Source organism: Notolabrus celidotus, chromosome 23 (assembly GCF_009762535.1).
Source record: "Notolabrus celidotus isolate fNotCel1 chromosome 23, fNotCel1.pri, whole genome shotgun sequence".
Classification (NCBI taxonomy): Eukaryota; Metazoa; Chordata; class Actinopteri; order Labriformes; family Labridae; genus Notolabrus; species Notolabrus celidotus.
The window spans coordinates 7711030-7735972 of record NC_048294.1 but is presented as its reverse complement, the minus strand read 5'-3'; the positions used below and the strand labels follow the sequence as shown (position 1 = coordinate 7735972).

Genomic DNA, 24943 nt, shown 5'->3' with positions numbered 1-24943 from the left:
ATCGCTATATATCGTACTCGCTCTTTGATGTAATGTGATGTTCCTGTGAAAGACAGACGACCAGTTCAAATGTTTTTGGGATTGAACCTTTTTGGAAAATCAGGAACTTTGATTTTGATATTTTCCAAATTAAACTTGAAGAAGTCTTCATATCAAGAACTGGATCTGTTCTGAGAAGCTGTGTGGTGACAGTGTTTTCTTCAATCAGTGGATTTTGAGTGGAAGTTGTTTGTAAATGTTAAAGTCAGTGAAAAAAGCTGTATGATTTTTTATTTATTTGGTGATATAACCTATAAACCTGCCTGGAAACCTAAATTGTAATCTATAAAGAATCTAGAAGCTGTTGAGAAATGAAGCATGGAGACTCACTCTGTGCAACTTGAATCCTTTTTTCCTTTTAATTTAAAACAAAATTTAATCTTTACATATTTTGTTTTAAATGTACAATCAAACAATCATGTAATCATACATAAAATTTCTTCATAATAATGCACAACTCTATCGACACTACCCATAAATAAAAAAAAACAAAAACAAAATAAAACATCGAGATCAGTATGAAACACAATGTTAGGCAACACCACTGTTAACACAGACGACGCCCTGCAGGAGCAGTCACTGCAACGAAACGAGTACACAGGATAAACCCGACCTCATACACACACACTCACACACACACACACACACACACACACACACACACACACACACACATAGATCACTGCCGTCACTCTACAGGTAAGGTGCTACTGTTTGTCCAGCGTCTTTCAGTCACAACATTTCCCTTCACTGTTCACCCTTAACGACGTGTTGTTCTCGGGACAAAGAGGGAAAGTGGATGGGAGTTTCTTTTAGGTTAGAGGATTAAATATTCATGTAAAAAGCCTAAAAATAACTTTGCCAGGCACTTGGCAGATGTGGCAAGGCTCAATAGTTAGGAAAAACAAATGTTCTTTAATACAAAATTTACTTCTTTTGGCTTTTAGTGTGGAAACCAGATTATTCGCTCCTCTACAAACATCTGGTCTTTGTCCTGTTTGGACTGATTCTCAGACTCAGTTGAAGTCGAGCCACTGGGGAGGGTTCAGTCACCATTGAGGAGTTAAAGTAAACAAACAAGATGGCCGCCGTAGACAAAGTAGATAGTAGTCCACTTTACTAAAACTTAGTGTTGGCCAATGAGGGGGGGTGTTGTCTTAATAGTCCATGTGGTGCAGGTAACATCTGAACATCCTGGTTGGGAGATTGTCTTGTTTTAGGCGTTTTTCGACCGCAGGAACTTTACCCTGATCTAGGGACTTTACCCCTGAATTACGTGCGTTTCGACCGGAGGAACCAGGGTCTAAATTTAGTTCAAGGGTAGTTAATCTCCCCCCCTGAAAAGCCCCTGCTTGGGGTTAGTACTTTTCAAAGGTCCTGGGACTTTCGGTTGAACGTAACGGTGTTTGTGGAGTTTACACAGCTGTTGAAACACAGAGGGAGTTCCTGGGAATGCAAACTAGTTTAGTTTTTTATTATGATTTCAAAATATTATTTAATATCATTTTTTTATTATACGTCACTGGCCAGATTTGCACAATCTACCACTTCAGCTCGCGGTCGAAACGCAGACAACAATGGGGGCACAGGAACCTTTTAGTTCTGGGGGCTAAAAGACCCCGGAACTCTTGGTCGAAATGCACCTTTTGTGTTTGTATTTAGGACTGGTTAACAAACAACTCAAGCTTTTTAGAGAGGAAAGTCTGACCAAAAGTCATGAAAACATTAAAAGTATTAATTTTGTAATATTCACAAATATTGTCATTCATTTTTTTTGTAGCTGTTAGTGTTTGTTTTAATGTTTAATTATCTTTTTTCTTTGTTTTTCCTTTGTTTTACTAAATACTAATCACATGACTCGTTAATTTCCACTAATCTGGCACACAATGCAGATTAAAACAAAAATATATAAAATGCTTGAATTCAGTTGGCAAACATGAAAGTGTGATGTGGACGACACTCAAAAGAGGAAGTATTTTTTTCACTTTGTTTCTTGGGGCTTTTTGATGAAGGGAAATGTGTTTTTTGTTGTGTAATAGGTTCCTCTTTTTTGAAATGGAAGGAGTGTTGAACAGTGTTTGTAAGGGTTTAAAGAAAAAGAGACTTTTTAACTTCAAAGAAAACAGATTTCAAAGGAAAGGAAAAAAGGAGAAGATTTCCAGTTTAGTTTTGGTTTCACACCACAGAGAGCCAAGTGAGTGAAGTCTGAGCTCTAAGATCTAAAGAAATCAGAGAAAGATGGAGAGGAAGAAAGGAATCTTTCTCCTCAGTAACAGATCGAACAGAAGAACTCAACTCGGACACTTTCTCCTTACTTCTTGTTTTATGTACACACTCGACCTGCCTTCAGTATGAATGAATCGACAGCACTGACACACACGCACACACTCAAGCACACACACACACACACACACACACACACACACACACACAGCTGAAGCTGGCTCAGAAATGAAAACACACACACAAAAGGTCGTTCTCTTTCCACGTTTTTTCCCTCTGAGAGGAGTCAGAAAATGTTTGTTCTTGAATACAGTACCCATCTATGTCTCTACCTCCCACACACACACGCACACACAGACACACACGCACACACACACGTACAGCCATGCGATCATGATATGCTGCTGCCATGTTTTTGCAGAGTAGGAGATGCACTTCCTCTCACTTGCCATGATAACATGGCTGGAATGTAGTGATGTGAAGGACACACACACACACACACACACACACACACACACACACACACACACACACACACACACACACACACACACACACACACACACACACACTCGACACCTAATTCACAGGTAAACAATGTATTTCTCTGCAGGACGGACGGGGCTGGTGTGTGTGTGTGTGTGTGTGTGTGTGTGTGTGTGTGTGTGTGTGTGTGTGTGTGTGTGTGTGTGTGTGTGTGCAGGGGTTGGACGACAGTGAGTTGTTTTTTTTTTAAACTGAAGCCTGGAGGTTTAAGGTCCCTCATCGCGTCCTTCATCAGCGGTTCATTCTGACCTTTGACCCCCGGCCAGGCGACTTCTACCTTGACCTCTGCGGGAAGCGGACAAAGGGTGAGGCACATGAAGAGTGCAAAAGATGGGTGTGTGTGTGTGTGTCTGTACAGGTTCAGGTTGTGTGTGTGTGTGTGTGTGTGTGTGTGTGTGTGTGTGTGTGTGTGTGTGTGTGTGTGTGTGTGTGTGTGTGTGTGGAGAGAGAGCATGCATGTCTTTAGAGTCTGCAGGTGCAAAAGTGTGTGATTTTTGCGAGTGTTTAGGTAAAAAGTGCATTCCTCATGTGTGTGACCCCCTGTGTGTCCTCAGCAGCCGGATTGATATAAAGTTTTGTATCAAGTCTTTTCCCGTCTCGTGGCCGGTTAGTCTCTCAGTCGGCGAGGTTCAGGGTCTAATAAGCTCAAATAAAGGAAAGAAAGAACAAAAGGTCCGAGTGTCAGAGGTTGGAGCCGTCCAGGAGGCGCACCACCTCCTCCTCATCCTCGTCTTCGCCGCCGTCTCCCCCTCCCCCCCAGCCGTCCTGGAAGGAGCGGATCAGTTGAACATGATGGACTCGGGGTCTTTGTTTGCCATTTGAGCCATGTGACGGAGGATATCTTTTTTTGTGATAATACCAAGAAGCCGCCTGCAGGGGGAGACAAAGGAGAGGGAGGAGGAGGAGGAAGAGGAAAGGGAAGAAAGAGAGGTTTAGACAAGTGAAGAGGTGCCGAGGAAGTGAAGGACAGGAAATAAAGTCATGTTTTTGTCGGCTTAATTTGTTTAAATGAAAAGAAAATCTTCAAAAACAAATTAATGATTTGGTTTTTTTTATAATAAAAATGAGCCAACAAAAATACGAGTCCCTGAGGAAGAAAAAGTCAGCAGGAGGAGAGGAAGGAGTGAGTAACCTGAGGAGACAAGGGAGGAAAGCAGGTCTGAAACAGCACACGACTACCAGAGGGCGAGGTGTCGTTTCAGGCTCTGCCCTCGCCTTGTTTTGTTATTTCTACAAAATAAAAGTTGTGAGAGGAAAGAAGTGATCCTACAGGAAACACAAGCGGTGAACAGGATGTGAAGAACCTCTAAGGAGAAGGAGAGAGGAACGTCCTCTTCATCACAGGAGTCAGAAATCATTACAAAGATAAGATGGTTTTATTTCAGAAGATGTCTCACTTTGATTTAAAATGTCTTTTTTGTTTTCTTCCTCTCTTTCTTTGTATCTACAGCTTTGTTGTGCACCTGATCCTGCAGCTGCTACAAGATGCCAGAGCAGACGGTACACTTGGTTTGAAAATATAAAGTATTGGAAATACAAACTACATTTCTGAAGCAGAAACTGGAAATCACAAAGTGGTTGTTACTGTTATTTATAATCTTAGCAAAAGCTCTGGTTTAACATGAGGTCAGAGTATGCTAAGTTCCAGGTTGGATTTTATCACAAGTCTGCATTATATCATGAGATATCTTGGTTCTATTTTACATTCTTATTTGGGTTTAAAAAGTTGTATAGTTAATTTGTTTTCAGTTGCACATTTTTGTAACTTCGACTACTTTTGTTTTTGAATCTGCTTTATTTTAATTGCAAAGCACTTTGTAACAATATTTCAGACGGTGCTTTATACATAGAAATACAGTACATTATTACTAAGCTATACATGTGCAATATTCTTATTTTTACACGTGCAAAAATATATTTTTTACATGTGCAATAATTTTATCTTTACATGTGCAATATTCTTATTTTTTACACATGTGCAATGGTGTTATTTGCACATGTGGGATATTCTCTTTCTTAACACGTGAGATTCTCATCTCTAAACGTTCTAAGCTCTTATTTTTACACATGTGCAATTATCTTTTTATACATGTGCAATTATCTTTTTATACACGTGCAAAATTCTTATTTTAAAACATGTGCAATTCCTATTTTTACCCATGTGCAATGATCTATTTTCACATGTGGGATATTTTTTTTCTTAACACGTGTGATATTCTCATTTTTAAACATGTAGAAATATTCTTATTTGATGCATAAGCAATATTGTAATTTTTACTAATGTGCCATACTCTCATTTCATATCCTTTTTTACTTTACGACTGTAATTATCCAGTCACAATGTATCGGTGGGCACCATGTAGACATGGATTGAACCAGTGTGTACATGTGTTTGTATCTCTTACATGTTTTTGTCTTATTCTATTGGAACTCGACTCATACAGTGAAACAGACTTTTATTATATGTATCTGTGCAATAAATAACATTAAACGTATTAAGTGGTTTTCTATTCTAAGGTTTATTACTATTGTTATATCTTATTTGCAGCTGATTAGAGTTTGACAATACAATCATGATTATGTTGTTTAAATCTTGACCTTAAATTGAATTGATGTATCTCACTTCTTTAATGGCAAACCTGTTGTACCCACTGGAGTAATATTTGTCTTAGAAAATGGTGAAGGGTTTAACTTTTAGAGGTTATCAAAAATGATCTAAGCTGTAAAAATATCCATTTATTTACAGTTAAAAACCATGCTCTATGTTTGTACAGTGTAAAGTTGTTTTTGGAGTGATGTGATTAAGGTAATTTCTGACTCGTGACAGAGAAGCCTCCTTTTCCTCCTCATTTTCTTCTACTAAGAATCACATTTACATCTTAACTAACAAGACTGGATCTATCCACACTGCCAAATATTCAGCCAGGGAAGATTATTCTTGCTGATTCAGGAGAATTGTCGTTATAAATTTGTTTGTACAATGTGCAATTACAACAAATGCATTATCATATATCCTACTTTTTATTCCAGCACACTGCAGCTGATATGGTTTTAATTTGCAGGTTTTTAACATTAGCTAAAAAACACAAGGTGCTTGATCTTGTGCTCCTAAGTTCTGCGGCACGTGTTTGTCTGAGGTCAAGTGAAGAGAAGCATCAGAGGTAAAACAGCTACCAGAGCTACAGAGGAGAGCAGAGCTGGGTCCAAAAAGCTCAGTAAGATGCTATTTTTAAAACTGTGTTGATGTTCAGCTTCATTTGAACCCTGGAAAAGTGAATACAGTTATCAGAGTGAAAACAAACATTTGAACCCAGGTCTGAGGTGTTGTGGAGGAGATTAGAGCTACAGCTACAAAGCAGCAGGAGGCATGAAACACTGGTGAGACGTCACATGGGTCAGACGCAGGTTCCCCCAACAGCTGGCAGATCTACGACACGTCTTTCTTTTATTCTATAAGCAGCAAAATAAAGAAAGACAAAGTCGTAGAGGCTCGGGGGAACCAGGTGTACACCAGTGTGTGAGGGGTCAGGGGGGTGAAGACGATGCTCCTGTAAGCCAGCTGTGTCAGATGGTGTTCCACGTTTTTATCTCCAGGTGACGACAAAAACATGAGGAAGTGTAGAGTAGACAAAACATTCATTTAAGACATGAAATTCAGTTTAAAGTCTACCTAGAGCTGATGTTAAGTCCTGTTTACATTTAGTCAACACACTCTCTTTCTCTACAGTCGACTTTTAAAGCAGCAACGGGTAAACACAGCTGAATTCAGAAGAAGTGAGTGAAGAGTTTCTGCTGAGCGTCTTCACTTCTCCTTTTAATCTCCTGCTATTCTTGCTTTGGTTTGAACATTTTGTGACTGTTTTGTTGTCTGGCGCTCACTTCCTGATTGGGTTTTCGGTCATGTGACAAGTGTTTTCATCCATGCTAGTATGACGAGGGTTACACTGTAAAACTCAAAACTAATGGATTTTTTTTTTCTTATTTCTGGTTAAAAACAAAATTCACAAGACTTGATTTAAGCCACACTTACCTGATAAGTCCAGATAAACGTCTTATTTCAAGATACTTATAGCCAAAAAACAAGACCTGGATTGTTTGTAATGAGGAGCCAATTAACCAATGGGTTAAGAAAAATGTTAAATAGTAACAATGTCTAATAATGTTAAATTCCTTGAATCACACAGAAGAGGATTGGAGCCATTTAAACAAAATTCTTGATGACATTTCTTTTATTCTGAATTCTGAAGACAAAAAATGGCATAATTTTTTTTCAGCGGCCCTTATTCTCTTCTCATTATCTGGATTTCAAGAAAGTCTAACAAGATAATTTTTTTTACAAGAAATAAGACAAAAACACTTAGGCTTAGCTTTGAGTTTTTTGCAGTGTAGATTTGAAAATCTGCTAAACCCTTGTCAGATCAGAGACTGTTTTCATTTTTAAGACACTGTTTTGAAATGAAAACCTATCAGAAGATATCAAACCTTAGTCTGGCTCTTGTTTGAGAATGTAATATAAAAGAGGGGAATAGTTGCTCTAGACAGTGTGGTCTGTTTGATATCAGTGGCACTAGAACAGAAGACGTTACTGCCTGACAAAATACAAAAAAATCTATTAATTTTTTTTAGCATTTTTCAGGCATTTCTCAGATCGTTTTTAGAAAATTCACCAGAGCTCTAAAATTTCAGCTTATTTAATTAATTACTTAAAAAAACCTTAAAAACTAATAAATATATACTTCTAAATTCTTTCTTTCTTTATTCAAAATGTTTGTTTTCCATTTTTCCCTTCGTCTAATATTAACTCATCCTTCTTTGTGTCCTGTTTAAGAGTGCTGTGCTGTTTCTTCATATCATGGCAGAAGACGTCTGTAGATGAAGTTGTTTGAAACACATGGACACTTCTTATAGTGTGAGTAGTTTGTGTGTGAGTGTGTGCCTGTATTCACGTGTTCTTTTAAATATTTTAATATTGTTACTGAATGGTGAGGTTAGTTAAATGTATTGCAATTTCTATTGCAGTTTTTAGGGGATCATGTGAATCTGTTCCAGTGTTTGTGTTCATTGTGCCTCCATGTGTTGTTACTTTCACACACAGAGTTTAAGTGTTTTTTCTCATCATCATAAACCTGTTGAGGACTGGACACAGCTGGCTTAGAGGAAACATCATTGTGTTAAAGCAGAGGTTTTAGTAAATTCAGCATCTCATCAAGGTTATTATTTCATCAACACACGCTAACCAGCTAGCTCACTACTAGCACGAATCAACACAACAACTTCACGCCAACACAGCAAATCACTGCCACTACAGAACGAGGGGAGTACAGGATGAGTCTTATCACTACAGATCTCCTCCCTCCCTCCCTTCTTCTAACTAACACCACCCTCTAAAAAATATCACAACCACAAAGATCCGCTTTCCCAAGGCGGCTAGCTACTCGCCGAGAGCTTGTAACGGCGAGAGGTCAGATGTCGTCGAACTGTGCAGACCCAGCGGGTATGGTGGGTTTGATAGGGGAGAAGTTAAAAAAACACAAGAAGAAGAGAAATCAGTCGTTACAGTTCAAAACTTTTGGGGGTTGAATTCTTTGTGTGAAATGAAACTGAAGTGTTGAGGGGAGGATGAGGAAACAAACACATGCTGTCTGACTGAATATACTGCTGAGTCCCTGACTGATTATTTACCTACAGGAATCTAAACTACTGAGTGACTACAGATTAAATGACCTCTTAAAGTAAAACATCTCATCGAGGTGCGAGCATGAATGTATGAACGTACTTGAGTGGGAATGAGATGCAAATCTGCACTCTGAGAATCTACAGAGCCCCTTTCAGACATGACTGAACACTGCTGATGTCCCACAGGTGACATATGAATGCTTTATAAGACACAATCAGATTTGAGCCTGTGGAAATGTTAAGTCTGGCTTTATGAATTTGCACTACTTCTGTGTCTTCTCTCATTATTTAATATTTATGATTCACATCCAAAAACTCATTCTTAACATTTTATATTAGAATCAATCTGTTTGTTTTTAATACTGTGTGTGTTTTTAATATCCTGGTGCAATAACTTAATAAATAAAACAAATAATAAAGAAGTGTAAATATTTGCTATATATATTTTTTTTATGTTATCTTTAATATTATTCTATTTCAACAATGTGAGTACATTACTTTACTCCACTGTCTTTGTTGTAGACCGCTGTAACAAGAGAATTTCCCCCATAAAGTATGTCTTATAAATCAGTCTAATAATGCTCTAAATTAAAAAGAAAGACCAGGACAGAACCATAAATCCACTTTTTAATGGATGTTCTGGAGGAAGACGTCTTTGCAATAATAAAAAGTAAATTTTCATTTGAGATTTTGTTGAAAAAAATGCACTAGCATTGACCTCTCTAAGGGTTAATCCTGAATTCAGTGGGTTGGGTTTTAAATATTGCACATACAAATAAATAAATAAATACAATTCCTAGCAGAAAATAGGAAGCTATAAAAATAAAGTAAAATGAATAAATAAAAAAAGTGATTTCACACTGTGTTTTCATACTGTGTATGTTTTTTAATAACCTGGTGCAATTTTATTTGTGCAATAACTTACCTTACTATGTATTCATAAGATAGAAGTGTACATAGTGTGTATATATCTGTAATATTTGCTTTATTTTACCTTTATCATTGTTATTATTATTATTGTCATTATTATTATTATTATTATAACTATTATTATTATTATTATTATTATAACTATGTAAGTACAATTGTTGTATTACCCTGTCCCATGTTGTAAGCTGCCCAATGGGAGATCAATAAAGTATCTTTTCTAAAGTAGGATACGTTATAATGATGGTGCATAGTTTCATGCATTCATTTCCAACGCTATTATTGCTGTTCTTCATTTTATTTTAATTTTCACTTTGTTGCTTTGTACAAATAATTCAGATAATTTAATGTCATGTCTCTATAGTGTTCTATAGTGCACTGTGACACCTATATAACATCTCTTGTCTGCTTTCATTGCCCTGTTGTAGCTTTAAAGCAAAGACCTGGTGATTTTTTAACCTGGGCCTTATCCTCTTCTCAGTTTGAGCTCCTTCACTGGGACAGAAAGTTTTGAAATTACTTCAGTGTACAAATTAACAGCAGCTAAGACATCCGCATTGGATGCAACTTAATCCCTGCGGGCAGGTTTGTTTGATTCAGGTACATAAGGCGTCTATTTCTAACAGCTTGTAGCTCAGATCTGAGTCATGTTGAAAATAGTACCAGCTCCTACAAAGTCCGAGTACCTTCACGAGGCTCCTCTTTAAAGTTCCAGTACATTTTAACTTCACTTACATGTCTGAACGGGGCTCTAACCTGATGTGGGTGACAGTTCCCTCAGAGGTCCAACATTACAGGACCAACTAAATCTTTTCTCACTCCAAATCTACGACGGCTACCAGAGATGAAGATTAGGTCAGAGTTCTTGGATCTACAACTTCATTAGAGGTGAATCCAAACCAAACCAAACCCACGACCACAGAGAGCCAACAGAGAGAGAGAGAAAGAGAGAGAAGAAGAAGAAGAGGAGGAAGAAGAAGAAAGAAGAGGGCTTCATGTTTAGCTGGGAACTGCCAACAGCTCTTCACACCAAGTTTCATGCATCCCTCTAAAGAGGCAGGGCCTAAAAAAAGACAGGCGTGAAAGTAAGGGGGAGGGGTCATATGTGTAAAGGGGCGGGGCTAGTCACCAAGGGCTCCTCTTGCTGCTTGAGCTCCTCCAGATGCTCTAAAATATTCTTCTTTGTGATGATGCCCAACACAATCCTGAAACACACACCCGTTACTCGGTACACTGCCCAAAAACAACAACAACAACAACAAAAAAACAAAAACAAGAAACAGAAGAGAGACAGAGAGAACAGACAGCAGCAGCACAAAACATACATAACAGGTGGAACTGAAATTAAACAACTTAATTTAACACCAAATAAAACCAAAATAAATTAATACAAAAAAAATCAATTTGTAAAAAATACAATAAATTAATTTGACAGGTAACAACTCGTACTGTAAACACTATCAAACTATTAATCATGATGTTTAAAGTTGGAGGTTTCTCTGCTCTGCTTTTGGATCCCATTCTGAGATAATTAGCGCCACCTACTGTTAAACTCAAGGCATCAAACCAACTCAAACTAACACAGTAAAGGTGGTAGAAATCATGCTTTCATTTGCATCTTATTACACAGATTTATTGACATTTTCTCACATTTATTTTAATATTTTATTCCGATTTTAATTCTAAGGAAACTTGTGATTGAAATGCAAAAATATATATCTACAGTATGTAAACTACCAGTCAAAAATTTGGAATCACCTTCTCATTCGACGGTTTGTATTTATTTTAAGTATTTTACAAACTGTAGATTAATACTGAAGACATCTAAACTATGAAAGAACATATATGGAATTATTCAATTAACATAAAAAGTGTTAAACAAAGCAGAATATGTTTTATATTTTAGATTCTGTAAAGTAGCCCCCTTTTTCCTTCATGACAGCTTTGCACACTCTTGGTATTCTCTCAGTCTGCTTCATGAAGTGGTCTCCTGGAATGGTTTCTAATTAACATGAGCCTTGTCAAGAGTTCATTTGTAGAATGACTTGCCTTCTTAATGTGTTCGAGACCATCAGTTGTGTTGTTCAGAGGTACGGTTAGTACACAATGGATAGCCTTATTTGACTACTGTTGTAATCCAGATTATGGCTAAACCAGATTATTTCATAGTTTTGCTGTCTTCAGTATTAATCTACAATGTTGGAAATAATTAGAATAAATAAAAACCATTGAAAGAGAAGGTGTGTCCAAACTTTTGACTGGTTATATATAATACTCTATTCACTGATAGTCCTTGTTTTTTTAATTTCCAGATGTCGCACAAAGAAGAATCTACAGTCTGTTTTTAAATTTCAAAACTTGGTTAGGATGAATGTTTTTAAATCCTGATAAAAAGTCTTGACTTCTCATCATATTTAGATTTTTTGAAGCCTTTGAATTCCTAGCACTACATTTTTTTTGCATTGAATTATGTATCTGAATGTTTTGTCATTGAGTTTAAGTCTTCAAATTTTCAAGAAGTATTTTTTCCTGTTATTTTTCAATGTTAAAAAATTCTGAGTAAAAATATCAAGTTTAAAAAAAATAATAATAAAATAAAAAAAATAAAATAAAAGTGAAAAATACTTGTTGAAAATTTTAAGGCTTAAACGTAATGACAAAAAAATCCGATACATAATTTCAATGCAAAAAAAAAAAATTCAGTGCTAGGAATTCAAAGGCTTAAAAAAATTCAAAATCTGATGAGACTGATTTACTTCTATACAAGCTCTCCCTTTAAAGAGAGTTCACTGATCTCACTGGGACTAACCAGGTTAAATACAATTAAATACGTCTCTATTCAAAGTTTGATATAGTCCATAAAGGTTCATAAGGTCTGACACCGTACACTTTAGTAAGATAGTTGTCTCTACCTCTTCTTTTTTACCTTGTCACTTCTTCAGAAGAGTCACATGGTGTTGCTGTGACTTCTCTATCAGCTGGGGTGAGGGGGCCAACATGCCCTCACACAGACAACATGGGGCGTGATATTCCTGTCTTTTCAGGTTGGACGACCAAACCTCTATAAGTCAGCTGACAGACAAGTCACAACAACATCATGTGACTCTTCTGAGGAAGACTGGAGGAAGTTTGTAGTCGAAACAAGTCAAGGTTAAAAACAAAACACACTGGTGTTGTAAAAAGAAGTGTCATACTAAAGTTTGATATAGTCCTCTCCTCTCTGAGCTCTAAAAACACACCGATGTATCAGACTGGGTGACGTGAAATGATTCTAATAAACAGGAAAACCCTATAACTGTTATTAACATTATTACTATATATAGGTATTTTTGGGGAGATATGTCATGTTTTTTTTTCTCTGAAAAATTGAAAAAGGAAATAATGGCTTGTTATATTATCATTTTTGTACTTCAATAGTTGGGATGTACAATATTCTGTTGTAATAGGCACTCACTATACATGTCTTTGCTTTTGTGAATCCCAATCTTGATCAGTCACAGCAAATTTGCCTTATCCTGCTGTTGTAAATACTCATTAGAGCACTTAATGTATCAATCCACAAGAAAATAGTCCCCAGTTTATAATCCACAAAGGGAGCTGATTCTGGAAGTTACTGAATAATAGAAATCTATAAACCTTTGAGCTTATTTTAAAGATTCAAGTGTTGAATGAGAGGTGAACATGCTTGATTCATAGACTCTAAGAAAATATAGAATTTTGCAGGCTCAGAATTTGACATAAAAATATAGTAAAATAAAAATAGGTGAAAAATAAGAGTGTCAATAAAACCAGGCACAGCTAAAGGGGTGCTGACTGAGGTCTGTGTTCTGTATTTCAACATAAATCGTCCTGTCATGTCCTCACCACACCAACAGGTGGCGAGATTAAACCTCACTGTTCCTGCTCAAAGATAAATGCTGACAGTATGCTCAGATTTTCTTTTCAAACTCCCCTCCTCTAGCTTTCTGACGGACTGCGTTTCCCCTTCTGTCCCTGTTATGTAGTGCAGCAGTTAGTTCAGCGGCTCTGTTATTGCTCAGTGGGGTGGGTTCAGGGGAGTGCAGCACAGCTGTTAGACCGAGCCATGCAGACTACAAAGGGATGTGAGAGCCCATGCAACACCACTCAGTGTGTACATGTGTGATGTGTCGACCTCGGGCGGGTTAGTCAATCAAAACAAGCGCAGACCAAACTGTGAGAGAGATTCACCCTCTCTCTCTCTTTCTTTTCTCAGCACACCTCTCCTCCGTTCATTCACTTTTGTACTCACCCGTTGTGAGTGACCAGGCACTGACGAAGGCCCATCTTCCTGAAGATGTCCACCACGATCTCCATGGGGGTGTGGTCGGTGACGGTGAAGGGGCTCATGTCCAGGATGGAGCGCAGCTTGAGGGGCCGGGGGCTGTCGGCCGGCAGGGTGGGAGCGTGCTGGGTGAAGTAAACCCGGGAGTTCAACATGATGCCCTCCTGCTTTCGACGGGCGTTTTCTGTCGGGAGAGGAAGCAGAAAATACAGATGATCGTCTAAAAAAAGAGGCAACCTTTCATATCTCATAACTTAAAAACACAGAGGAGGGATCTGGTGGAAGAGAAGTTTTAAGGCCCTTTGAACGAGCTGCTTAGCTGTAAACTGTTGCTAAATTATGCAAAAACCACATAAACAAAGAAGCCTTAAGAATGTTAGATTTTTCCTCCTTAATGTTTCATCAAAGTGAGATAAAGCTGAGAGAGAGCATCTTTGTAGGATTAAATTTACGTGGATAACAATCAAATCTGGACACACTCATTTTTCAGATCATGCATGGATGCTGGTCTTAATTTGACATGCTGTATAAGCCAAATCTTGTTGAATCAGCACAGGTTTTGAAGAGAAGCTGCTGTTTTTACTTGTTATTATGAGCATGTGCTTTTGTTTCTCAGAGCAGGAGACCATTGAAGCTAGAGACACACTAGATGATTTTAAGCCAGATTTAGGGCCAAACAATCCCGCGGGACCTAATTCAGAGCTCGTCGTTACTGATTATTTGTCTTAAGTATTCCTGAGGGTGCCGCTTCGGAGTCTCCTCTGGATTATAAATGTCACACATGTTTGATATTTATGATTCCAGGTCGAACTGCCTCCGACAGCATAATAACTAATGAGAGGAGTAGACTGTGAAGCTTCACCAACTGGATGTTGTGTTCTTTTACAGCTCACGAGCATGGCAGCGAACGTAAACACAAACGTACCCTGAGCCAAGTAGAGTATAGAAACAGAAGACCAGCTTGTGGCATTATTTACCTGGGCTATATTCTTTCTCTCGTTTTTGTTGCTGCTGCGTGACAGAACACACGCCGCACAAATTGCCCTCCATGTTTGTTTACCTTCTGAAGTCACGTTTGATGACGCAAGATCTTATGATTTATAGTTACCTCAAACATCAAGTGTGTGTTCTAACAGTCTTGAGGAATTGTCTAGAGTGGCTAGTATAATTACTGGTGACATAAAACTCATACAACTCCACTTCAAAAACAGTGAAATATCCCTTCAAGAAGCAGAACCCGGGCTTGTCTCTTCGTCATATAACTGAAAAACAACTGTCTGGCATTTTTTAAGTGTTTAAACATATAGTCGGCAGCAGAGTCCGGTCATTTCTCCGTAGCCTGTAGCAGTAAGAAGACTTCTTTGGGGGCGTTCCATAAGTGTGTGACGTCACGTGAAAACTATGAATTCAGAGGATTGTGTTGTTTTAAATCGTTAGTGTGGCTAGATTGAGGAAAAGTCAGCTCCACTGGAAGCTCTCTAAAGAAAAGTTGTGCTGATGTTAGCAGCATTTGCTTCTGCATCCAAAACGGGATGAAGCCCAAAATAAAACTGATGAAGCATCCTGTTTCTTTGGTCCTTCTTTGTAATCAGGATACTCCTTAAACTCACCGAATCATCACATTTTATATCATTTATATTAAGATGTTTTCATTAATTCTGTCATGTGTAAAACTGTGGAACAGTGTCAGGTTTAGTGTTTCCTTAGAGACACATAAACATGTTCATATTTGTTCACTTTGCTGATTCAGTTGTTGTCGTCAGGGGATAACTTTCATGAAACAAGACCAAAGTCCTGTTCTCGTGCTTTCTTCGTCATTCAGTAATTACCTATAGCGATGGTGATGTCCCTGCGCAGAGCGAATCCCACCAGTCTCTGAGACTCCTTGGACACTATCACAGGGAACCCGTTAAAACTGGTCTCATTGATGACGGCCTGCAGGTCCTCCACCGTCAGGTCGTCCTGCGTCAGCACCGCTAACGGCGGGTCGCTACGTCGGGGCCTCATCACCTCTCGAGCCAGCGTGGTGTGCGTGAACTCCTCTTTAGCGTCCAGGAAGGGGTAGCCATTGAGGCGGATGTGCGACTCGTAGATGCCCTCTCGGCCGAATGCGTCGCCGACCCATTTGCTGGTCATGACCGCGGCCATGAGGGGGACGATGTACTCTAGGCCGCCGGTCAGCTCGAAGACGATGACGACGAGGGAGACGGTCATGCGGGTCACACCGCCTGAGGAAGAAATCCATGAATTTAATATTTCATGATCATTCTGGAATTCCAACACCGCTGTGATCATGTTGTTCTCAGGGCAGCAGATTCATACATCATCACAGTGACCTCCCCCTGGCAGACTCACCTAAACATGCAGCGGCCCCCACCATGGCGTAGAGCCCCGGGGTGATGCAGTCCGCCCCCACCTCGCACCACTCCTTGAACAGGAACCAGTCATGGTGATAATAAGCGAGCTGCTCCATGGCGATGCCGACGATCCGCCCTGCGATCGCTCCGATGGCCATGCTGGGGATGAACAAACCCGACGGCACCTGAGGAACACACAGACCGCTTTGAGTGCTGATGACGACATACTACATAAAACATCTACCCCTGTTAGAAAAACCCAGAGCCTCACCTTGAGTCCAAAGGTGAATATAGTCATGATGATTTTGAATATAAGTGCCAGGCAGAGCTGCCACATGGCGGCGTAGACTCCGGGCCCGGCTGGTCGGTTGGGGTTGTCGCTGAAGGCTTTGCTGCCGTTCATTTGGCTGCGGTACTGACAGAGCTGAGAGGACTCCAGCGGGCCGCAGTCTGTGAACAGCTCCTTTATCAGCTCGCTCGTGTTCTGACGCGTGTACGGGTTTGGGAAGGCGACCACGGCGGTGATGGCTGCCACCAAGATCACCTCCAACACCGGGTACTTTCCTGGAGAGAGACAAGTGATCGTGTCATCCTGAACCTTCTGATCCTACATTTCCAACAAGCGGGCCTGCTCGTTGTAGCTTAAGTCTCTAAAAATAGTATGGGAGGTTGAGCCTTCATTCATCAGGTACCTCTCCTTTGGAATCATGTACCAGTCGGGGTCCAGGAGGCAGACACCCTCTCTACTTTTAAGATTAGGCTTCAAACTTTCCTTTTTGATAAAGCTTATAGTTAGAGCTGGATCAGGCTTGGACCAGCTCTTAGTTATGCTGCTATAGGTTTAGACTGCCACACTGGGATCCTATCTTTCCTCTCTCTCTGTCTATCACTTACTTTAACTCTCCCTGTCCCATTAAAGTTACTAACCATAGACCTTTCTGGAGTCCCTGAGCTCCCTTGTCCCGTAGGTTCCTTTGAGTCGCTGCTGTAAATGGCCTGCTGCTACATCTACTACTATCCATTTCACCACTATCATCTCTCTGTCTTCATCTCCTCTATCCCTCTTTCCAACCCCAGCTCGGTCTCAGCAGATGTGTGTCTAACATGAGTCTGGTCCTGCTCGAGGTTTCTGCCTGTTAAAGGAAGTTTGTCTTTGCTGCTGTAACTTGCTAAATGCCTTCAAACACCTGTACCAGCTGACAATCTAAATCACATTTAAAGATGCAGTCCTCACCAAAGCGCGTGGACTTGCGCCGTCTACACCACCCGATGTTGGCTTTGATAAAGAAGGCGCCCCAGAGACCTCCAAACACTCCCAGCAGGATGAATGGGATGAGCTCGAACAGGTACCACGGCGTGTGGTACTCCACATAGAACAAGACCAAGCGGCTGTTACCGAACGGGTTTATGGAACGCAGGACGAAGGCTGCTACAAGGGCGGCGAAGAAGGAGCGCCACAGCGTCTTGAGAGGGAAGTAGTAGCTCACCTGGAGGAGAAAAAGAAGAAGAGGTTATGAAATTAGTTTTAGTGTTTATGCTATTTCTGGTGTGTTTATGAGTTTATTATAGGAAGTGTGACTGTACCTCTTCAAGGCTGAACAGAACTCCTCCAATCGGGGCGCCGAAAGCAACAGAAACTCCTGCCGCTGAGGCTGCAGAGAGAACCTGAGAGAACAAAACAGTCATTCAGTGTGAATAAAAGGAACAAAGACTGACAGGAACGATTCATTATTCATCTTTCTGAATGTCACCAGGGTCTAAAGGGTTAACACATGACCTTCCCCTCCTCCCTCACCTCTCGTTTCTTGGCCTCGTTCTTGCTGTACTTGGGGAACAGATAAGAGAAGATGTTCCCACAGCAGCAGGCCACGTGGACCAGTGGGCCCTCCTTTCCCAGACTGAGGCCCGACGCCACGGCCAGGACCAGAGTGATAGTCTTTATCATCAGAGTCCACTTTCCCAGGTAGCCCCTGATGATGAACCCACTCAGGATGGTCTTAATCTGAGGAAAGATGAGGCGAAAACTTAACTTTAAGACTTTTCTCCACGAACAGAATCAGAACCAGAAATACTTCATAAATCCCCGGGGGAACATTTCTAATCTCTCACTTCTCCTCTCTGAATAAGCAGATTTAAGCTACTTCCAGACATTAAAGGGAAACTCGTGAGCGCTAAAAACACACAGTGTGGATCCAAGAGAGAGCACATGACCAATTAGACCACTCATGGAGAGCTGCAGAGATTTACACACTCGACTTCATGTGCTGCTACGAGTTTCTGACACTGCAAGCAAACTGATCAAACAGGATGAAATGAGAGAGCCGGGGAGTAAACAGAACATCAATAGATCCAGCACACGTTCAGAAGAAGAGAGACAAACAGAGACTCTCTGCTAACCTCATCAATACGAGAAAACAGATTCCTTCTGTGGTAAAAACTAGCTTTCAGCTCCATGAGGATTCTTTCTACTGTAAGAAAAACCTCCAGGGATAAAAAAAAGAGTGTGAAAGTTGGCTCTTATCTCCTGGATGTTGGAGTTTCCAAGGAGAGCTTGAATGCACCACAGAAGAGAGGTTTCAAAGCAGTTTCCTGTGAGCATGAAAGGGTTTCATAAGAGACGTTTTCCTCACCTCAGGGATCCCTGAACCGCAGGCGTACGGAGCGAACACCTTGACCAGACAGACGGCCAGGAAGGCGAAGGACAGAGCCCAGTAGATGTACATGAAGTAGTTCATGATGTACGAGCCAGGACCCTGCAGGGAGGAGGAAACAGAGGAGTTTAAACACTGAAACCATCTTTCTCATTGTTATGGTAAGCATTCATAACACCCTTCCCTCTATGTGTGGCCTGTCTGATTAAACTCTCTCCTCCACCCCGTGTTCGTCTACCTCCGCCTGCCCCAGTATGAGCTCAGCCCAGCTCTTCCACTGAGGACACTTGTCCCGCTCAGCAAAGGTGGTCTCGTTGGACGTCCAGCAGCACTGCTCGTGGTTGAACCACATGGCGCTCAGACACACGCCCTCCTTCAGGTCGTTCATCCAATCAGCAGCAATGTCAATCAGGCCAGCCAAAGCACCTGGCAGGAGGAAACCAGGAGGGAAAGGAGAGAGAGGGGGGCGAGGTCAGGCAGGAAGGAGAAGAGGAGAAGAGGAGAAGAGGAGAAGAGGAGAAGAGGAGAAGAGGCAGTTAGCTTGCTGGTTTTGCTTCCTGTGTGTTTTGAAAGACTTTTATTTTATATGTTCTGTAGAAATGTCTGTAAAAGTTACTGTATCTGAATAAAAATACAGAATGAAACCTGATAAAGCTGTGTGGTACTAAAACATTCAGCACTAATGCAAACAGCCAAAGAGCAAGGAAACTACACATAGACTCCTTAAATATGCATCTTTATAAATGCAATGATGCGTTTGAAGTCAAATCCAGTCAAAACTTTTTGCACATCAGACGTCAGATACTCCTTAAAATAAATATAATTATCGTGTATCAAATATCAGTGATGGTTCAAAACTACAGAAATCTTCCATTCAAACATCAGAGCTGACTTTTTTCAGTTCAATTATTATTATTAACCTTCATTTTACCAGGTTAGTCAATTGAGAACCAATTCTCATTGGGCAACACAGGTGGCATGAAATTGTGTCTGTCGTGCCGTTCAAAAAATATCAATCCCCACAGACCCTTAACAAAGATGATTTAACAGCTCGCTCTGAGTTTTATTTTTTGTTCCTGAAACAATCCAAATACCTCCACTTGAGTCCCCCTATTAATGACCCTGTTTGCATATGATATGATTGCTTTTTTATTTTGTGATATTGCCACTGAAATGTTTTTAAATGTTCCTCATGAATCCCACACAAGCTCAGGGGAGAAAGCTTTATGTGTTCATACTCCAAAACTCTGAAACTCACTAACTTTTTACAGAACAGGAAGCTCTCTCTCTGTTTTTAAAACTAAAGACCTATTTTTTTAATACAGCTTTTAATTTGGAGTAACTGGTCTACCATTTTAATGAATGTGATCATGAATATAATTTATTTTACTAATTGTTATTTATTAATCAGTTTGTTTGTTTTTTTAAACTTATTTTTGGTAAGTATTTATTAATCTTCTTGATAACTTTTCACTGATTTTAGTTTACTCCTTCATTCAATTAATTACATTTTGTATTTTATTTATTTAATTAATTGTTTTTATTTTATTTATTTTTATCAACTTTTCTTGCATTAGTCTTTTTCTATTTATTAATGACTGTAACTCTTCAGTCCGTTAGTTCTATGTGAACCACTTTGGACTGTGTGCTTGTTTGTCTGAAAGGTGCTGTACAAATAAAGCTGGACTGGATTGAAAGAAGCTGGGCTAACAATAGCGGCTGCTCTGCTAGCTGCCCTTCCAGACTTCCTGTGTGTCCACTGAAGAGCATTAGAGAAATCCTGATTTTTTTTAACATCAAACTTCTTTTATTCTGTCTCTTTGAATTTTAAAAAGACAATATTAAACAGCTGATATTAAAAGAAAAAATGCTGACATTACGCTGGAACTGACATTACACCTCTGGCTAACAATGCTGTGTTGTTGTTAGCATCATTGTATGATAATTACCTAAACCTGCAGCTCTTTTTGCTGCTTTGAATGAAAAGCTATGAGGTACAAGATTGGTATCAACGCTCTTTCTTTAAGAGACCACGTTAACATGAATCATCTGAGAGCGTTACACTGAACTCTGTCCAGTGAGTTTCTTGCAGGAGACAGAAGAAGCTTCAGTTTGAGGTTGAATGAAAGCATAAAGACGAGAGGTCAAAAGGAAGCGTGAGCTGCCCGAGGCGAAGCATGTGAGAGTCACCAGCAGAAGAGATAACAGCTCTGCATGTGTGCATGTGTGTGTTTTTTATTGCATGTGTGTGTTACCTGAGGCCAGGCCGGTGAGCGTCACCACCAGCCATCCAGACCAGGCATCGTACAGGCTCTTTGTGAACTCCCATGCCGACTCCTTTTTCTTACTGTTAATCTGAAACGTGACACGGAGAAGACACAGAAAGGTTAGCAAACAAAGGTCAGACAGTAATCTCTTCAGAAGCATACGGAAGATGTCTTTGTATGAAGAAGTACTGAACTGAATGTTTGAATACTCTTATCTCTTTGAATAAAGCTATAAAACTTTGAAGAAGTATCCATGCAGGAGTCCTGCTTTCAATCACCTGGGCTGTAAAGTTGTGTCAATATTTGTATAATGTGTTGACAAAGACAGAGTGTATCAGTGTGTGTCCATTCACTCTGGTTCACTTAACTATGAACAGGATGTCTAGCATGGCTAGACAGTTTGAGAGTTTAATTTGGTCTAAATTTTGTCCAACTTTAGGTGCGGTCTGGATCAGATCTGTGGTGTCTCGCAGCTTCTTTGTTAAAGCCGTTACATTTTTAAGTCACTGAAATTCAGCCGGACGACCAAGTTCTTCTATTTTGTAATCAAACAATCAGTAGCCACACAGGAAGTGTGTTGCACATCACTTCCTGTTAGCAGAGGATTAATACGCTGACACTAGTTAAATGGAACCGCTGCATGGACTGAGATTCAAGGATACTTGTGTTCATTGAGCAGTGTTTTCAAGAAGCCTTTGATAATCCTTCCATAAAGTGTGACTCAAGGTCTCAGCGTCCTTTAAACAAAATGCTTGTTGGATCATAAACGGGTGGAGTTACTCTACGGAAGATTCAGTTTGTGGGCGGTGTTGTGCTCCTCTTTTAGAAATGCAATACATTTGGTGGAATGTCTGTGTTCTGAGAGCTCCCTGCCCTTCTATGTGCCTACGTGGAAGGGCAAAGCCTGGTACAGGTAGAGCACACCTCTCATCTCTTTCATATGCACACACGAAAAGCTAAGGCAGGGAGAGCAGCAGCAAAGACCTCCAGGGGTACAGAACAGAGCGGCCATCAGTGACAATACATATGACATAGAAAGAAGGAGCTAGGGTGGAGGTGGGTTGCAAAGTGGTTTGCAGGGGGAGCAGCAGAGTAGGTACGTTGAAGCAGTTTAAATAGAATGCCCATTTTTCTATTTGTCAGCTGTTAAGAGACGCTGATGTTCTGTCAGCCAAGCTTGACTCTATTGCCTTTGAGCGCCGGGTTTTGTGAGCCGCCTCCTCACCTTACGATGCCTCTCTCGGTCCTTGCACTTCTCTCGCACCCAGTCGATGGTGTGGAAGTCGTCGTAGGTCCCCACACCAGGGATGGGCTCCTCTAGGAAGTCCAGCAGGTGGGTGGTGCTGCTGGGTGCCCCGCCCCCGTTAGACATGGCGTAGTTAGACCCTGAGAGCAAAGACAGAGATGGGATTCAATTTAGGAACTTTGTAAAAACTCTTGGCTAAGGTTTTCACATCACATATTATATACAGGAAGTAAATTAGAGTCTGTAATACGCTGATTCAACTTTTGAGTAAAAACAGTGTTTTTAAATCAAACATATTAAAACACTTTCTAAACTATTTCTGCTTCAGAAACCAAATTGCTGATACTCCGATACACAAATATTCCTTTTTTTCTGAAGTCATTTTAACAGAGAAACCCTCTGAGCTCTGCTGAGCAGGTCAATCCCCCCTCTGCAACACAGATCAAAAACTGTACTATGTTAAGAGCAAACAAAAGAAGGGCTCGTGATGTGGTATTTTGGTCACACTGCTACACTGTCCATCTCTTGCATCTTCTGAAAAGAAATAACAGATTCACCCGAGTGCTGTGTGCTGCACATTAGATCAACATCTTCCACATTACCCAGCAGCTCATCTGGAACAAATCTGATTAGGAAGTGGAGGTTAATCTGAAGCGCTGGAACATCTTAATGAGTCATCCCGTTAACAACTTCTACTAAAAGATCTTTTGTTTAATGACCCAGCATGACTAAATAACATTTAATTTCATTGAAACCTTTATCATGATGGCTTTTAGGCTTCTTTGGAGTCCTCCTATTCATTGACCTTTAACTCCCATGATGTCTGGCAGTCTCATTAGAGCTGCTCTGATTGTATTGCCCTACAGGCTGCAGCACAATGTCACTGCAATAAGCATGTAGAGTCCGTTTATTAAGGACTTTAACATGACTATGATTAGTCGCAGCTCATACTTCAGATTTAAGGATAAAAAAATACAAAGCTAACATTATGAGACGGACTTTGGAGAGAGTGCACTAACGCGATAATGAGATACATGAAGTGAGTTTTTACAGAGGAATGATGTAGAGCTGTTTATTTACTGCAAAGAGGCAAAGACTGCTCCGGTTGGAGGCTCAGATTCAACACAGGAAGAGACAGGAAACACATCAGCGCACACACACACACACACACACACACACACACACACACACACACACACACACACACACACACACACACACACACACACACACACACACACACATTGGGATGGAGCTAAGGGCTAACTCTCCCTGCCTCTTATATAACTGTGAGAATTGAAGCCAATGCAAAAGTGTTAAAAAACTGCAGTTCCCCCTGTGTCCACTTGAGGTTGGCTCCAGAAGTACCGGAAACCACATACACACAAATTGAAAAAAGCAGAAATAAACATGTTTACAGCCTGATACAAAAGACGAATGTAGCCTGGATAGCTGGGGGTGAAATTTTCATAACGCGGTAATTTCAAAGATATTAAGATTACGAGTTTTCCATTATGAAAGGCACAGCTGACTTGATTGACAGGAGGGAACACTCTAGCTGTTGGCTAGGAGGCTCAAAGCCCGCCTCTTTACGTCACACTAGCTCAACAGAAGTTAGGTTGAGTTCAGCATTTCCAATATGGCTCCCGCCGATGATTGGCTTCAAAACAGCGCTCCAGAAACAGATGGGTGACATCACGGATACTCCGTCCATTATTTATACAGTCTATGGATGTGGATGGTTGCTGCCATAGGGCTTTCTGGCTGCATGATGAGACATTTCCTTCATAAAAGAAAGCAATATTGGATACATTTTTCTAAATCAACGAGCAAAAACCTTCCTCATCTTCTTTTCTCCCCTAAAGTCATTAAGCCAACGCCAATAACCAAATGTAGAGGGCCATTAAAGCACTGCCAGGATTTAATCTGCTACAAAGCGTATTTGATAAATTAGGTAGAAACCAGACCTCCCACATTCTAAATAGCGGAGCCTAATTCTCCCTCTTGTGACGACAAAAATATGTGAGACTTCTTCATGAGCAGCACAAAGGCAGAGCAGTGTGTGCAGAAAAGACAAAGAGGAGAATGCTTCTGTCAGAGAGACAAAGACAAATATGTGGTTTCAGAGTGACGAATCGAGAGTAACACTCGTCTATCTGGTTTGTTTACATTCAGCAATATTAGATTAATACACAGGACAGTGAGTGTACACTGCTGTATGTGCAAACAGTGAGGGTGAATCTAATTCCACCAATGAAAAAGAGACGAAGAGAAGGGAAAAGACTAAAAACTGAGGTAAAGTACTCAAAAAGGAATAAAATATGTTTGAAATTGAGAGAAACTGGTCTTTAAAGTTGCAGAAATGTGGCTTTGGGAGAAATTAAAGCTTCTGTAATGAAACATTTCCTCTTAAAATGGAAATTCACAGCAAGGTTATCATTTGAGGGATTAAAAGGCAAGGGATGATGTGAAATTTATAAAAGAAAACCGACAAGGCACCACCGGGAGCACAGATAAGAGCAAGAAGATAATATTTAGTATTCAAAGGAAGAAATATGACTGAAACAAATAAGATAAATGCTTCATGGTTGTGGTTTTGCTTTCCACAAGAAAATATGATAGAGTTTAGTGACTCCTCAAACGGCTGCAAAGATAGGAAATTGTACAAAATGTCTTTATTCCATCAATACAAGATATTTCCCTCACTC

General features: G+C 40.2%; 1 protein-coding gene across 5 annotated transcripts in view; it reads right to left on the bottom strand.

Annotated features, from left to right (window-relative positions):
* Positions 1-369: 369 nt before the first annotated feature.
* The window catches only part of clcn3 (chloride channel 3), a 99245-nt gene continuing 74671 nt past the window's right edge, over positions 370-24943 (bottom strand). For 3 of the 5 annotated variants that reach the window (XM_034676186.1, XM_034676189.1, XM_034676187.1), the window contains 13 exons: positions 22215-22375; positions 20978-21077; positions 18961-19148; positions 18702-18824; positions 17867-18073; positions 17656-17736; positions 17306-17558; positions 16343-16635; positions 16070-16256; positions 15544-15942; positions 13682-13898; positions 10541-10616; positions 370-3678 (listed from right to left, as the gene is read on the bottom strand). In XM_034676186.1, the coding sequence (XP_034532077.1) occupies positions 3490-3678; positions 10541-10616; positions 13682-13898; positions 15544-15942; positions 16070-16256; positions 16343-16635; positions 17306-17558; positions 17656-17736; positions 17867-18073; positions 18702-18824; positions 18961-19148; positions 20978-21077; positions 22215-22375 (2474 nt within the window). In that variant the 3' untranslated portion in view covers positions 370-3489. The remainder of the gene's footprint in view (positions 3679-10540; positions 10617-13681; positions 13899-15543; positions 15943-16069; positions 16257-16342; positions 16636-17305; positions 17559-17655; positions 17737-17866; positions 18074-18701; positions 18825-18960; positions 19149-20977; positions 21078-22214; positions 22376-24943) is intronic. The other 2 variants (XM_034676188.1, XM_034676190.1) reach the window with 1 other exon arrangement.